The sequence below is a fragment of the Halictus rubicundus genome, chromosome 7 (genome assembly GCF_050948215.1).
Source record: "Halictus rubicundus isolate RS-2024b chromosome 7, iyHalRubi1_principal, whole genome shotgun sequence".
Lineage (NCBI taxonomy): Eukaryota > Metazoa > Arthropoda > Insecta > Hymenoptera > Halictidae > Halictus > Halictus rubicundus.
In genome coordinates, this window is record NC_135155.1 from 13,590,969 (window position 1) to 13,607,191 (window position 16,223).

The 16,223-nt window shown below is 45.4% G+C and overlaps 1 protein-coding gene across 1 annotated transcript in view; it reads right to left on the minus strand.

The window, feature by feature from the left end:
• Positions 1–927: 927 nt before the first annotated feature.
• LOC143355543 (uncharacterized) overlaps positions 928–16,223 on the minus strand; it is a 373,911-nt gene continuing 358,615 nt past the window's right edge. The window contains exon 5 of the mRNA XM_076790434.1: positions 928–5,342. Within this exon, the coding sequence (XP_076646549.1) occupies positions 1,623–5,342 (3,720 nt within the window). The 3' untranslated portion in view covers positions 928–1,622. The remainder of the gene's footprint in view (positions 5,343–16,223) is intronic.

Sequence of the window (16,223 nt, forward strand, 5' to 3'; positions counted from 1 at the left end):
GGCTGACAGTGGAACAGTCCTGTTTTTAGTCAGACCTGGATGGTCGAAGCTACTTTGTTTGGTTATATGGGCTGCCATAGGTAAGAGTTCCAGCCGAGTTTATAAAAATTTCACTCGTGATGTTGGAGAATGTTTTTAATGTTGCGAGTCAATTTTTTAATGTGTGAGAAAGCTGAAAAATTCGATCGATTGACCAAATCTTATCACACTGCTTTTTAATTTCAAGCTTTTCCTCGACAATATTTCGGAGGATATCCTTGTGAATGTAGATTAACGAATCGATTGGTCGTTAGTAAAATTTTTATAGACTCGGTTTGACTTCTGTTTGACAGCACAATCTATTTATTATCTCCAGTTCGCGGTTAGGATCTTGGACCAAGGAACATCGTAGGAATTCAGGACGCAGCTAAGGACGAGGGGAAAAAAAGATTTTCTTTTTCGACTTCAGCGTCGTGGCTGAAGACTTCCGAATTGACTAGATTGGAGCACCTTGAGTTTCGTGAAATGGAGAAGCAAACAGAAAGAAAAGAATCATCTACGTCGAATTAACTGTGAACCATCAATCTTCAATAAGTAGACTGCAGATTTATGCAATATTATACTTCTGATCCTTGGAAACCTTTCAACGAACTACAGTTAAACTTTCGACCCTTCGAGCTCGAACGATGATTCCGAAACGTCATCAAAAATGATCACCTTCCATTTCTAACCCTCCGAGAACTCGGACATCTAATTTCTAAAATTGCAAACAATTATTTAAGCTACACGAGATCAGTGCATATTTTTCTTCCTTTCTAGTATTTAAAGTCCCACAAGAAAAATATCTTTAATATTTTAAAAAGTCCTCGTCCTCAAGGGGTAAAACAATTTCTACTAAATTGAACAATACTAAAATTCATAAAATTCATAAAATTCATAAAATTCATAAAATGTCCCAGAAAATTAAATCTCTCAATTCTAAAATTAAAAATAGCTTCGAGTTCAAAAGGTCTGTAAACTTTGATTCTCGAATTACCACTTTCTCCAAACCTCCAAAGTAAAAGAACTGTCATTAGATCACTATTCAAACAGACCACGTAGCAACAATTAATTCACATAAACGTCAACAGTCTACTGTTAAGAGACCCCATAAGACCAGACAAAGAGCACTCGAACCCATCAGAATCGAGCAAGCCAGCGTCGATGATCAAAAACCTCGGTGCAAAAATCGGCCAAGTCCAATAAAATCGTCGTCTTCTACATTCCGGTGCTCATCGTTCACATAATTTACACATTACCAACTTGTCAGGTCTCAGTAATCAACCTTCCATACACAGACTCACCCAACTTTGCACCGAGGTGGTGAACTCAACAAAATCTGGATCAGTTCGACAGATTCTCAATCAATCAATTAAACCTCATTCTCAAGAACCACTGATCACACAGCCACCAATCAACCTCCACCAAACCCCTCCTATCCTCTAACGCATGATGATCCCCCCGCGGTCCCGTCCGATATTGCACGTAAACGTCGAAACCCACTCGCTGAGTCTCCCACCTCGAGATCAATGTCGCCCTGTTTCGTCAAAATTTTGGCATCACAGTATGGGATAATAATACTCGCGTCCGCAAAAGGAGATCGGTCACGATCCACTGGTCGACAGCACCGGCAGGTCCCGATGAGCCTGAGGGTCCCTCGAGTGGGCGTCCCTAACAGCCCTGGAGCCAAAAACGCGTTCGCACCCGGGTATAGTACACCTGGCCTCTTCCTTCCTGTCCTCGAGACCAGGCGAGGACATGGGCGAACTATTAACCTGATGTATAGCCCCCTGGTCTTGGGACATCCTGGTCAGATGGGTGAGATGCTGTTGGTTCAGCCCGTTGAGCCCGGCCAGGTGTGACGCGAACGACGATAGGCCGGAGAAGGTGGCGCCAAGGTGCGGTGGGAGGAGCAACGGGTGAGGGGGCGGGATCCTGGCGGCTAGATCTGGGAGTCCAGGCGTTAGGGGATAGGCTCCTAGCGCACCGATGCCGGCGTCAGCGTACAGCCTGGCGAGGAACTCGTTTCTCAGCAGAGGGTTCACCTGGGAGTCGTCGACCCTCGGGGACAAGCTCGGCGGCAGGCTAGAGGACAACGGCGGGCTGGACGACGTGGACAACAACTTCCGGTGTAGGTTCAGGTTGGCCGAGTGTCTATCCCGTGATCTCTTCGACGGGAACGCGGCGTTACACCCGTCGACGCTGCACCGGTGCATCAGCTTCAGATGGACGTTCTGATAGTGCGTCTTGACGCCGAAATGATTCTGGAACACCTTGCCGCAGGCGGTGCAACGCCTCGGGTTCTCCCTGTCCAAGGGCACCTCCTGGGTGCTGACGAACCCGCCGTTCTCGTAACGGGCGTACGTGATCAGGCTATTGTCCATATCCATGGCCGCTGTGGAGGGTGAGGCGCTGGATGAACGAAAGCCACGTGAGCAGCTGTCCATGGCGGTGAAGGTGGTGGTTGTCTCCCGGTGAGGCGTCGTGGTGAGGCTGACGGGGCTGGTAGAATCGCGGCCAGACCTCGAACCCGGCCGCTGCGTCCCGTGGCTCCGCATCGAGGCGTGGCGACCCTGCGACAAGGACTCGAGTTGACGCAAAGTGGTTGTGGTTGTGGTGGTGGTGGTGGTCGAGGGGTCGTGGTGGTGGGAGAGGTCGTCGGCTGTCGTCGGACGGCTGTCGACCGAGCTCGGGGCACGGGAGGGATCATCGGGACGCTCACCTTCTTGATTGCGCAGCGCGTCGTTCACCTCCGAATCATCATCATCATCATCGACCTCCTCCAACGGCTCTTCGTCATCCTCGTCCTCGTCCTCCTCCGGGCCCTCCTTCGACTTCTCCGAGAATTCCTTTTTCGGCTCCTCCTTCGTCTCCTCGTCGCTCTTCAACCTCTCGCCAGGCTCGGGTGCGGTAGACTCTTTCGAGCTAGCCGAGACATCCGCCAACGAACGGGACCCCTCCACGTCCTGCCCTGTCTTTGGTTCCGGGCTACCGTTCGCCTGCTGCCTCTTCGGCGACTTCGCCCTCGAGCTCAGGTCCCGCGGGTCCTCCTGAGGTAAGTGCCAACCCCGACCCTCTCCGACCCCCGAAGATCGGTTGCAAGCCTCCGGAGATCGAGAATTGGACTCGTGATCGTTGAAGTTCAGGTTCTTCGGCGAGTTCGGCGAGGTCTTCCGCTCCTCCGCCTCCAGCCGCGACATCGACATGTCTTCCGGCTCGCTCTGGAAGTCGTTCATCGAGGTGATGCTCGCACTGTCAGACATACAGCGTCTCTTCACCCTCTCCTCGTCGTTCGACGAGTCCCCGTCGGTCGAGGAAGAATGCAACTCCGTTAAAACAGCACAGCGTGTCGGATGCTGAGACTTCCTCTTCCGCACGCCTCTACTGTGCAGGGAGGTTAGGTTCAGCGAGAGCTGGCTCATGGAGAAGCTCTGCTGGTCCACGGTGCCCATGGAGTCGTTGTCCTCGTTGCTGTCCGGGTTGCTCACGAGATCCTCGTCCCCGGTCTCGCCCAGGTACACCTTCGATCTCTTCGTCAGACTGAGATCGGCGGGCTGCTCGTCGTCCTCCTCGCCGGGGCGCAGGGGTAACCTGGAGGGGAGATTGCTGGCATCGTCTTCGGCGACGACCACTATCCCTCCGTCGTCATCGTCGTCGTCGTCGTCGCCCTCTGCCACCGCGGTCGAGGCTTGCGTCGAAGGCGACACGGTGTCCGCTGCGCTACCGCTGGAGAAGGATTCCCTGGTGGCAACGGTGGTGCTGGAGGTCTCAGCGGCCGTGGTCATGGCCATGGAGGAGGTGTTGAGCGAGGTGGTCGAGGACAGGCTGGCGTTCACGTTCATCCGCTGCTGCAACGCCTCCTCGTAGGGGATCGCCTGGTCCAGGTGTTTGAAGTCTAGTCCACAGAGCGACGCCGGGGATCGGAGGTCTGGGGGCGGGGTCAGCAGGGGGAAGGACCTAAAGGGGAGGTGCTTGAACCCTGAGGCGGGGACCGGTAGGCCAGGAGGAAGGACCAGGGCGTGCGCCATGGACGATCGACCGTCGTGCGGCGAGATCTTTCGTCTCATGTGCGGCGAGTGAAGTTTGGGATTCGGATTAGCGCTGTGTCTGTTACGCGACCTCCTCGAGCTGAACATCATGTTGCACCCGGTGACCGTGCACTTGTGCATCTCGCGCAGGTGGACCGCGCTGTAGTGTATCTTGAGGGCGCCCTTGTCGCAGAACGTCTTCAGACAGGTGATGCACTGGACCCGCTTCTTGCCGGTGGTCGGGTTGATGAACGTGGTGCCGAGATTAGGCGGGATGTTCGCGGACGCGCCCCATTGGCTTCCGGGCCGCTTCCCAGGGGAGTGGGGTTTCCTGCCGGGGATACCGGGAGGCCTACCTAGGGGCGCGGCTTGTAGAGGTAGTGGGGGGTGGTGTCGTTGCTCGCCGGAGTGTTTAGAGGTCGAGTCCCGTCTGCTGAGGTTCAACGCGCTGTCCCAGTTCTCGTCGTCCTCGTCGTCCTCCTCAGAGCCGAACTCGCTGCTCTTCTCGCCGCCGCTGTGCACGTCCGACGGCACCGTCATCCCGGTCACGCCCCCCGAGGACTTCCCCATCGGTGGTGGGGGAAAGTGGGCGGGGAAACTGGGAGGCAACGCACCGGAGGACACCGCGACCGAGAGAGGATGACCGAAGTTCAACGCCGACGAGGATACCGGCGCCACGGGCATGTGAGGCCTCTGCAGCTGATTGCTGGTCGAATGGTGGGGAGGACTGTGCGGACTCTGAGTGTTCCTCAAGGACTTCCGACTCTGCATCAGCTGATCCGCTGGTGGAGGCGGGGGTAGAGGCGGGAATGCTGGCAGACCCAGCGTTCCCAGCTTTCGGAAGTCGAACGGTTGCATACTTTGCAGTCTGTTCAACGGTGACACTGTTAAATGGGACTCCAAGCTTCTAGGCGGCGAGTTCGCGCTACTAGTCACGCAAGGGTTGCCGGAGGATGAGGAAGAGTAATGTTTCTGCGTTGTTGGCGACATCGAGGGGTGTGACACCGCTGGAGGAGGTGGCGGCGGTGGTAATGGATGCGGCAACCGCGAGCCTGGCGGTGGGAGGCCGCAATGGAGCAGGTGCAATGGTGGTGGTAGGTGTGCTAGTGGCATCGTCGGCGGCGAAGGTCGTCTGCTTGGTGACATAGCATCCGTACCCGGCGTCCCGGCGGCCAGCAGCAACTGCTGCACGAAGGGACGCGTCTCGGCGAACCTGAGGAACTGCTGCAGCACCAGCGGTTCCTCTTCAGGCGAGCAGATGCTCCATCGGTCCAGCACCGTGCCGTTCTGCGAGTCCTGCCGGACAGACAAACACAATTCGTTAGAAAATTTGCAATATTTTCTTTGTTTATTCACAGTTTAACTGCCACCACCTTATACACATGCCTGGCACTGTTTCTTTGAACAAACTTGAAGATCAATTTTGATTACAGAGTCTAGTCTATGTCTAGTCTGTGTTACATTATTTTAAAACCAATTATAACTATTAATTGGAAAAAGTAACGACTGCTTCATGTAATTTAGCACAGTTTTATTTCGCATAAAAATCCTGCAATCTGCAATGACCAATCAATGTCATTCAACCGTGAAAATTTTTATTGTATAGCATTCGTCTCCTTGCAGTTTTTTTCTTTTACCAGTCGACGACAATGACGTCGAACGCAACAGAACGAAGAAAGAATGAATGAGTAGTAGAACAAAAGTCGTAGGAGTCGATGCAAGAAAATGCAATAGAACAGGAAAAACATTGTGTGTCATGGTCATTCGTCGTCGAAGCGTTACATAAATTAACTCCGTCTGCTTTAATGAATTTCTTCCTGGTTGCTCGATGGCAATAAAATTTTCACTTCCCATCGAGCCATCGATCGAAAGCAACAAAATAGCTATATGCACGACGATCTTTAAACATCTGCCAAGACCTTCGCGGATTTTTATAGCCACTTAAATAATGAGATGTGTTCAATTACAAGACGAACACATCCGACACATGGTCTTTCTCCACTCGCATCCGTCTATCCACCACAGTTGGAAGAGTTTAACTCGAGTTTAACTGTGAATTATTATGGACGCATAAATCGTTCGGAGATTGATTTGCAAGGAACAGAATCCAAATAAAATATTTTTGCCTCGGCAGGATTTATTTTACGATACTTCACAAGAGTCAAAAATCTGAATCGACCTTTCCGCAGATTTTTCTATGCTGAATTGTTAAAGACTAAATAATTCTATAAACTGCTATATTACAAACACGTGAACAATCTCATCAAACCCTTGTAAAAGTTTTTAAATTTTTAATCATTCAAAAATTTCAGGTAGTCGTCTATCTAATCATAAATAGACTATAGATTTTCTGCGTTTATGACAAAAATGAGTAAATCAAATGTAGAGCAGTAAAATAAGAAATAATAATAATAACAAAAGTTTTGTCACCGGATTAGTATTAGTTCCATTGTAATTCCATCTATTCAACGTGTTAAATCATTAATTAGTAAAATCAAATTCTCTCCATTTTAGTAGACCGCAGATTTTATGCATTTATCACAAAAAAGATGAATAAGAATATCGATATACATTTTTATCCTGCTTATATTATTAAAGAAAAATGATTTTGCACAAAGATCCACAGTCTAATTATAATCAACAGGACTAGGACGTGAATCGATTCGATCGTCGATTCAACTTCTTTTGTGTATCGTTCGAGCAGCCTTCGGCCTCGCATAATCGGTTCATGATAACTCCCATATCCGGATAAAAACACTTCCGGCGTTTCGCGACCGTGGAAGGCCGCTTGCGTAATGTCGCTTTACTTTGCGCGCGATTAATATGAACGGATCAATGAATAATCAAACTAATTTATTCGCTTTAGCGGCGGGCAATTAGTTCCACTTCAGTTGGCCGGGGCTTCGAGCCCGATGACGAGTGAATCGCGAAATAATTAACTGTAAACAGTCGACTCGCCGAACGGTTTTTACCGTCATTAGTCATCGGGTTACTGGGAAAACGGGGGACGAACCAGGAATTCGCTTTTTCTGACAATCATCAGCCACCGTCACTCGCGAATCATCGCTGTTGGCATTCTGATTCTGATGGAGACATCCACAATGATTTTTTGAGATTTTAAGATTTTTTATTTATTTACTTGAAACACGTTCACTGTCCGGGAAATGCTCAGTTTAATCCTTCACTTTTTCTATTGTTGATTACAATTTTTCCATTGACACTCCTTTCATCGACTAATACAGATCGTAATTGTAAATCACATATGAAATAAACTACATTAGCAATTCATAGACTAAAAATATACCTCTAAAACTAGATTCGATAAAATATTCTTCTAAAATTGAGTTTCATAAAAATTTCTATGAAATTAAATTTTTGTAAGAATTTTATGGGTTGTGTATGTAAGATGAAAATTTTCTATATGGATTACAAAACACAGGAGCCAGATAAAAATTCTTTTTCAGTCTTCGATTCGATAAAATGTTCGTTTCAAATTGAGTTTAATAAAAATTTCTATGAAATTAGATTTTTGTAAGAATTTTATTGGTTGTGCATGTAAAATGAAAATTTTCTATATCGATTACAAAACACAGGAGCCAGATAAACAAATTCCTTTTCTGTTTCAGATTCGACAAAATATTCTTTTAAAATTGAGTTTAATAAAAACTTCTATGAAATTAAATATTTTGTGAGAATTCTATGGGTTGTCTATTTAAAATGAAAATTTTCTATATGGATTACAAAACACAGGAGCCAGATAAAAAAATTCCTTTTCTGTCTTAGATTCGATAAAATATTCTTTTAAAATTGAGTTTAATAAAAATGTCTGTGAAATTAAATTTTTGTAAGAATTCTATGGGTTGTCTATGTAAAATGAAAATTTTCTATATGGATTACAAAACAGTATAGCCAAATAAAAATTCTTTTTCTGTCTCCAATAATTTTAATAGAGCAAAGACTACTGTAGTCCTTTTGATAAAAAAATAGAAAAGTCTTGATTAGTAATGTGCTCAGCTTTTTGTTTTAGAATCACTCGTTGGAGGTAACATGTCGGCAAAAATGCGACGGCAATGATCAAAGAGCACGGACGCGGTTCTTCAACCGGGTTTCTCTTTCGCGTTCTTGATTTCGATACACCTGTTCTTTTTCTTGACGCGTCGTCCCATCGAAAGTCAAGTGCATTTCTTCTTAGCCCGCGATCGCGATCACATTTTTGCGACCAGGCCCGCCGCCGATTCGTTCCCGGCGATCGGACTTTCTAATTGCTGTAATAATCGGCCGAACAGAAGTTTCGTAACTTGTTTATCCCCGGCGATCTTCGTTGATTGAAAATCGTTACTCGAGTAATTAACGATTCGAGCGGATCGGTTCAATACACTGCGCCCGGTGCTTTACGAGCTTCGGCGCGATCGTGTGCTGAGAAACGTAGCGTGGAATCGTTAATCGAATCGGAATTGCGTGGAATCGGAGTCGCGAGGAAGACATACCGATTCGTGACCGATCTCTGGATCCGTTTCGACTGCCAACGAAATTATTGAATTTTCACGGATTTTTATGCGTTCATCGCGAAAATCGTGAAACAGAAAATACCAAGGACATTAGAAGAATTATTGAAATTATTAAATGAAAAAATTAATTTCTCTGCAACAGCTCATAATTAACTCAGAAAATGCTTCGGTTTGCAGGCTTACTTGTATTCCGAGTGACAGATTAGAAAAATGTGAGAATATTCTATTGTTTTCAATGTATGATTTCAATGATTTTACTTCGGAATGTAGAATATTTTTATTTTGCATAATGATTTCCGACTTCTTCATGATATACATACTTGCAGAAGTTGAAGTAATACGCATGGTGAAAGTTTTCAATTGGTTCTAGCGATTGTTGATTAGTCGTTTATCGTTCTTGTATATCGGCGATGCGAAATGTAATTTACAAGATACGTCGTCGTAAAAATTATTGATGGAGGTTGGTAATGAATTATCGAAGGTTGAATTGTCGGCTGTAAATGATTATGGTGGAAGTCACACTTTTCGTTCGACGTGCAATAAACCTGCAACGAAAGATCGTATAAGTTTATCCAGCGTGGTAATTCAATAACAAAACATTTTTCTTTTTCATTATTTTCTTATGGAATTTCGATCGATACACATGTGACATTTTTCTGGTTAAAATGAGCGCAAACATGATATCATTCGGAACAGAATTGCTCGTGCAATGCACGATACAAAACGAGCCTCGACTATCCGAACCGGAAGTATTTAAATTCTCCGCGAAAATGTAATTCGATCTCAAGTGATTTATAACTCGATCTGAATCAGTAACGATTTAACGCAGCATTATATCGAAACAACTGTACCGTTAACCGAATCGTCTTTCTCAGCAGTTCGGATAATGGAGATTCCATTATATCGTGGATTAAACGAGTGAACATGATCTAAACTGCGTCGTGTTTGGTATCACGTCAATCAGGAAAGCGTCACGAATGTGTCAGTGTAAGTTTTATAAGGAATTACTAGACTACGTCAAAATCAATTTTTGTGCAAAATAAAAAATGTTCTGCATTGGTTATAAGTAGAGTGCGGACATAAATTAAAAAGTTTGTGCATCAATTGTAACGCACAGGAGCTAAATTTATATTTTTCACTAATAATTTTATCGTAGCGAGAATAATATATTAATAAAGTCCTAAAGTCTTTTAATCTTTTCACTGTTTTAAGTTTCTTCTCTTCAATTACTAGGTCGAAAGTGATGAATCAATGCAACTCAATTCCTCCAAATTTTAAACTCTGTCAAATTGCAGCTACTCACTTTTGTGGCGAACGCATGAAATCCGCGGTCTAGTAATTACAAACAAAAAAAGTTCTGTATAAAACAAAACAACAAACTACACGGTTGCATCTTCGCGAAAGGATGGTGTCTCCTGCGGAAAAGTCTCGGGGGTTTCCAAAATCGAGGAAAAACCAAAATGATTTTGACACACGGCCAGTACAATCGCCGGCTAAATTTACAATCGAATTTCCGGCATTTCCTTCTGGTTTCCACGCGGGGGAACGGAAATTAGCACGGATCGCTGAGGGTGGGCTCAAGAGAGAGAGAGAGAGAGAGAGAGAGAGAGAGGAGAAAAGAAGAAAATGGCGGTTGTCTCGAGTTACAGAGTCGCGTGTGCGTTTCGGGCCTGCGGTTAGGCGGCGGACGAGCGCGAAAAATAACGCGACGCGACGGTTTCGGCGCTCGATCTCGGATTTGGAGTGGCGTCGGTGCCGGAGAGTTGACGCCGCGACGCCGAGCGTCGAACGGCGTCGGCTGTATGTCGTTCGCCGGCGCGTGTGCGTGCTTGAAGAAATATACACGGGACGCGGGCGAAAAGCGTCGCGGCGCTGGGCGTCCTGCGTTACGTCGAGCCCGCCGGTATGCGTAAATATACAAGCCCGCGAGAGACAAGCTTACGGCCCGGTCTATATACGCCGGCCACCTCGATTTTAGAAGGAACCGATCTCGCTAGGAGACCCGACGTACACCGGACAAAATTTCTATAAGAACGCTTCCACGTATAACAAAAGTTTCCTTTATTATTTTCTTCGAGTCACAGAAAATCCCGAACGACTCATTCGATGCTACAAGAATTTTCGCATTTGAATTTCTTGCTTCTCGATATTTATTTTTTCCCAGTCTTCGACCATCTGACGTTCCTACGATTCTACAATTAAAATAGCAACCTCAATACGCATTCCCGAATTTTAAAAAGTTTTTTTAAACACCTGGAACAGTTCGGTAAAAATAAGTCTGCAGAACTGTTCCTTACGTCGAGGCCGAATTTCCCGATTCTGTGCCCACGTTTCGTCATTGCTTTTGTCTTTAACACTAGGTTTACGGAGCATTAAAAGCGAGCATTTTACATTACTTTATAAAAATAAGAAGAATGTGTCTATCCTAGTTTTCAGCCATTTTTTAAATAAGTTTGTTGAGTAATCCGACGTAGATGGATCTTCACAATCTCAATAATCGTAAATTAAAAACATTAGAACCCGTCATTTTGACGGGTCCCGTAAACCTAGTGTTAAATATAGGAAATATTTTCCGGCTTGGAAATATGAGTATTTAATATAGACACGTCACTTGTTTGATCGAATAATTTTTGCCGCGACGGAATGACATAGATGTAGTAATCGATGCAACAGGAGAACAGCTCGCAAAGTTTCACCAAACTTCAAAACGAGACAGAGTTCCGGGACACGAGGACGCTGACCCATCATGAAAGCGAGTGTCGGGAGACTTAACACGGTCCCGTCAAGTGTCTCCTTAAAACATTGTTAATCAATTGTGAGAACAAGAGAGCGGCACCGAGAGAGAGCAACAAAAACTCTCTAATTCCACGACCAAACTGCAGGACCCGGAAAGTTTCTTGCGAGAGAGCGACGCGAACAAATTGACAACGTTTCACCAAAAAATCTCTTTCATTAAACCCTCCGAACGAGGACGCCCACAGTGATCATCACACTGCGCGGCTTTATGCAGGATAACAATTCTCTGCTGCAAGAAATTTCCTTCCTTCTCGCCTGACGTCAGAAAAACCTAAAAACGATGCATTAACGATGTTGAATTCCAATCTTTCAAATTGCATCCGCATGTGACATTATTTAATGTCACGTAAGCCAATGTTCAACAATATTAACAACTAGACCGAGGGTCGGTATGAAAATTAAAAATTGCAACAGTTGTAACAAATACGAGCCAGATTGAAATTCTTTCCTCGAATAATTCAATTTAAATTCTTTTTGCTGTTTAAACGTTTTCACCATCCACGCACAAAGTCCGCTAATAACAAGACATCAACGCCGAAGGAGTAAACAATGTAAAAATAATTATAGTGTGAAAAGGGGAGAGAATTTCTCGGGTGTCGCGAGAGCGTCGAAAAATGGCAACAGTTCCGCGATTTGTAGTCAGGTTCGCTAAATATAATACCGTTCGACGAACAGCCTAACCGGCGTGACGCATTTCGGGATCCGTCGATCGTCCCGAGAGCTATTATTCGACGAAAGCCCGACGGTTCTAATTGCGACCCGACCGGGGCCCGATATCGTCGCGGACGTACGATAATGAATTACCGAATCGAACGGCCGTGGATTACGGTTACGGAGGGCCGCCGGTGATCCCCGCTGAAAATTATGGTAATGGCCCCGCGCAACACGTAGCGTGACACTACTCCGGGGCCTGCAATTTCATGGTTTTTATCTTTGCCGTGCGAACCGATGGCCGGCCGACTGTTATATCACTTTCTCCGTTAAATGTAATCTTCGGCTGACTCCAATGGCCCGATAACTCAGCCCTCTTCCGGAGCCGGAGCGCTCCCTCGGGCAACTCCGACGCCATTTTTCTTTTTCAATCTCTCCCGGGTTCCCGCGACACGCTCCCGTCGGTAAAATCCCTCGCGAACGCAACCGAGACGGACATAACCTCTCTACTTCTGATTATTTATTTTTCTTTTGGGCAATTTTCACCGATTCTTGTACGAAAAATTTGTCCATATCGTTGACATTGTTCGAGATATTCGAGTGCCTCGAGTTAGACTGTATTTAAAGAGAACAATTGATTTTTATTGCCAGTTTTTAGGATAAATAATTCAGTGTTTGTAAATGCAAACGATGAAATGCATCGGCTCGAATGATGCAGACTCTGTTGCAGTGAAAAGATAGACAATAAATCCGACGACCACGTCTGTGCCGACTGTCTTATTCTACTGCGTGCTTGGGAAGAGAGATCGTACAATTTCTTATTTCAGCCTTTTCGCGAAATATTCTAGAATGCTTAAAAATTGCGAGCGAGTCAGAATTTGTAAAACAATTTGCTGGGCAAATATACTTATAGGATCAAAAAAAAATTGTTAAACCAAAGACAATGATCATTTCTTGATGACGAGTACACTCGTCACGCACACACGTCTTAATAGAAATCGCTTAAAGTGTAAATAAATTCGCTCTTACAATTTTCACAAGGCGACACATGCCCCGTCGAGTAGTATTAGCAGATGACGGTGTTTTTACGAAGAATCATGACTTCTAGGTAGAGGATGATCTCTGTCCCTGGGACCGTTGGACCCGTTCGCGTGCGGGACCAGAAAAATTCGAGTCCCACGGTGCGCCCGCGTTCTCAGACATGATCGTTTAGGCTCTGCCGTTCCTTTCACGTAACAACGAACTGTTCAACCGTTTCGCGGAACGCCTTTTCACCGTGCGGATCTTGTCACGCACAGTCCGCGAGTCATCGGCTCGTTCCTGCGAGCAGAGGCCCGGGGAGGAAAATTCGTCTATCGAGAAAGTCTCGAACGAATTAGGGAAACTCGTGTTTGGTCGAGTTTCCGGGATCGGGAAAACCGAGCGCGGAAAATCGCTGTTGACTTTTTCCACCTTGTCGGGGCCATTTAAAGGTGAAAGTGGAGGACCGAGGGAACGAGACGTTTTTGCTCGACCGTCTGTCTCCGGACTTCTCGGACAAAGGACGTTTAGCTGGGAAAAACGTTCGACGTTCCACCGAATGATTAACTCTTAATTATCACGGGACGGTCTATGAGGATCGCGCGAAATTTTTGCCGATCTATTTGACAACTAGACTGCGGGGTTTTATGCCGGACAGGTATGAACAATACCTTATATTATTATTAACAACTCCACTCTATGTTTAGATTTAATCTACGTCGATGTTCCCTCGCACGCAGTAGAATAAGACAGCCTGCACAGACATCTTCGCCGGATTTATTCTCCACTTTTCCACTGTAGCAGACTCTAACGTTATTCCACTGATTTTCGACACTCCAGGGTGAGAATTCTTATTCATCAATGTAAATAAACATTTCTTTCTGCATCAGCTAAAAGCATTTCTATATCGAAAAGATTGAAAATTAAAAAATATATTAGTTCGGATAATCGAGGTTCTTCTGTATCGCGGATTACACGGGCAAATATCATCGAAATTGTATCGTGTTTGGTATCATTTTACTCAGAAAAGTGTCGCGAATATGTCAGTAAAAGTATCATAAAAGACTCATTAGGGACAAAAAGGTTCTATAACGTAATTAGCATTGTTTCAGGTAAGAGACCAAAGAATACTGTCTGCAGACGACGTAAATGGCACTTTGGTCTCGTTTTTCGCCCATATCGAGATCGAGTTAAAATTTGCATTGACTGCAAAATGGGGGAGCCAAATAAAAATTTCTTTCTCCTCCAATCATCTTATGGAGCTGAAACGAATGCATCCTCAAATCTTCGTAGTATGTCCACTGCTTTAAGTTGTAGTCATTTCTGTCGTGAACTCGTAAAATCCGCGGTCTGGCGTGGGTATAATCGCAGGAGGAGTACAGTCGGCTCGAAAAAGAGCATCGGGCAGCCCCCGATTAGAAAACACACGGGCCGAAAGAAGGCCGAGAGTGCGAAACGAGCAGTCGTGATCGTCGAGCAGGATGATCGCGCGAGTTCGCTCGGAGGCAATTGGTAATGATCGAACTCGCAAAAGCTCACACGAACCGAGCGGGGGCCACCGGTAACAGTCGAATTAGCGAAATCGCGCGTACGTGAGAGCGATCATTAAACCGTTGATACCATGTAATCGGTGGTATCTTTCCGCACGGCAGAATGTCTCTTTTTGCGCGGGGACTGCTTCCTCCGGGCGGGCAATTTCTTGCTTCCTCCTCGCCCCGCGAAACGGGACGTCGTTTCTTTCGCAGCATGCCCTAATGTCCTTTAAATTGGCCGATGAACCCAACTGTGTGCGCGCATGTATGCGTATCCGTGTATCCTACATCCTCGCCATCCACGCCCTTTCAATTTCATTGGTTTAAACGAGCCGCGGCATGAACGCTGCCAGCGAAATCATCGAGCCCACCGATTACGGGGATCAACGGGTCTAACTGATATTTAATCCATTACCGATCGCTACAGTAATGTTTCATGTCTTCTTTAGAATTCTCAGCTTGTGAAACATTATAACCAGGCGCTTGTGTGCGCGGTGTTGCTTTGCTTTGCTTGCGTGTAAAGATACATTGAAGCTCGATTTTTCTGATAAATTTCTAACCAGTCTAAAGTCATAAAAATAAATTTATAAATTTGTAATGTATCTAAAGCCACGGACATAAATTTCTGAAATCACGAAAATAAAATTCCAGCGTGCTTAAATTCACGAAAATAAATTTCCAGCGTGCTTAAATTCGCAAAAATAAATTTCCAGCGTGCTTAAATTCGCAAAAATAAATTTCCAGTGTGCTTAAGTTCACGAAAATAAATTTCTAACGTGCTTAAATTCACAAAAATAAATTTTCAACACCCCCAAAGTCATGGAAATTAATTTCTAACATCCCCCGAGTCACAAAAATAAATTTCTAGCTTGCCTAAATTCACAAAAATAAATTTTCAGCATCTCCAAAGTCACGAAAATAAATTGCTAACATCCCCAGTCACAAAAATAAATTTTCAACGCCCCCGCAGTCACAAAAATAAATTTTCAACCCATCTAGAACCACGAAAACATATTTATCCAACGATCCCCACAGTAAAAAAACTGATTCGACAAACCAGAAACCCGTAGAAACAGCAGTGAAAAGTCAAAAACGTCCAGACAACCATCGACGTTACCGAGTCGAGCCCACGTTACCATTTTCCCCATGATTCGACTGTCCGAAACCAGCCAGGCCAGTTAATTCAACAATAGGCTCGGAGAACGTTGACAAGGTCTGAATGGGAATGGGAAAAAGCAGAATCGGTGGAGAGAGAGAGAGAGAGAGAGAGGGGCGATATTGCCGTCGAGCTCGACGACGCGGCTGTCAGCGATGGCATTCATGCGCCATTTACTGTCTCTTAAATCGCCTCGGGTGCGGTTGCTTCTTGTGTATTTTATACTGTGGTCATACCGAGACTCCTCTTCCGGGACGTCCTCGAACGAGACCCGAAGAAAAAGGACGAGCAATTTTATTCGAGACTACTTACGCTTCGTACCTAAACGTTAGTGCCATTTCACGGAGTTACGTTCGTGAATTCCGGAAGACTTGCTGCGAGCTAATAAACTTCATCATTTTCCCAAATAGAATTTCTATGATATTCATATAAATACAATGCACATTAACTAGAAATAATTTTATCGATCTCTTCCCTACTGTTTCACACTGTTTCCGTAGTGGTAGTAAAAATA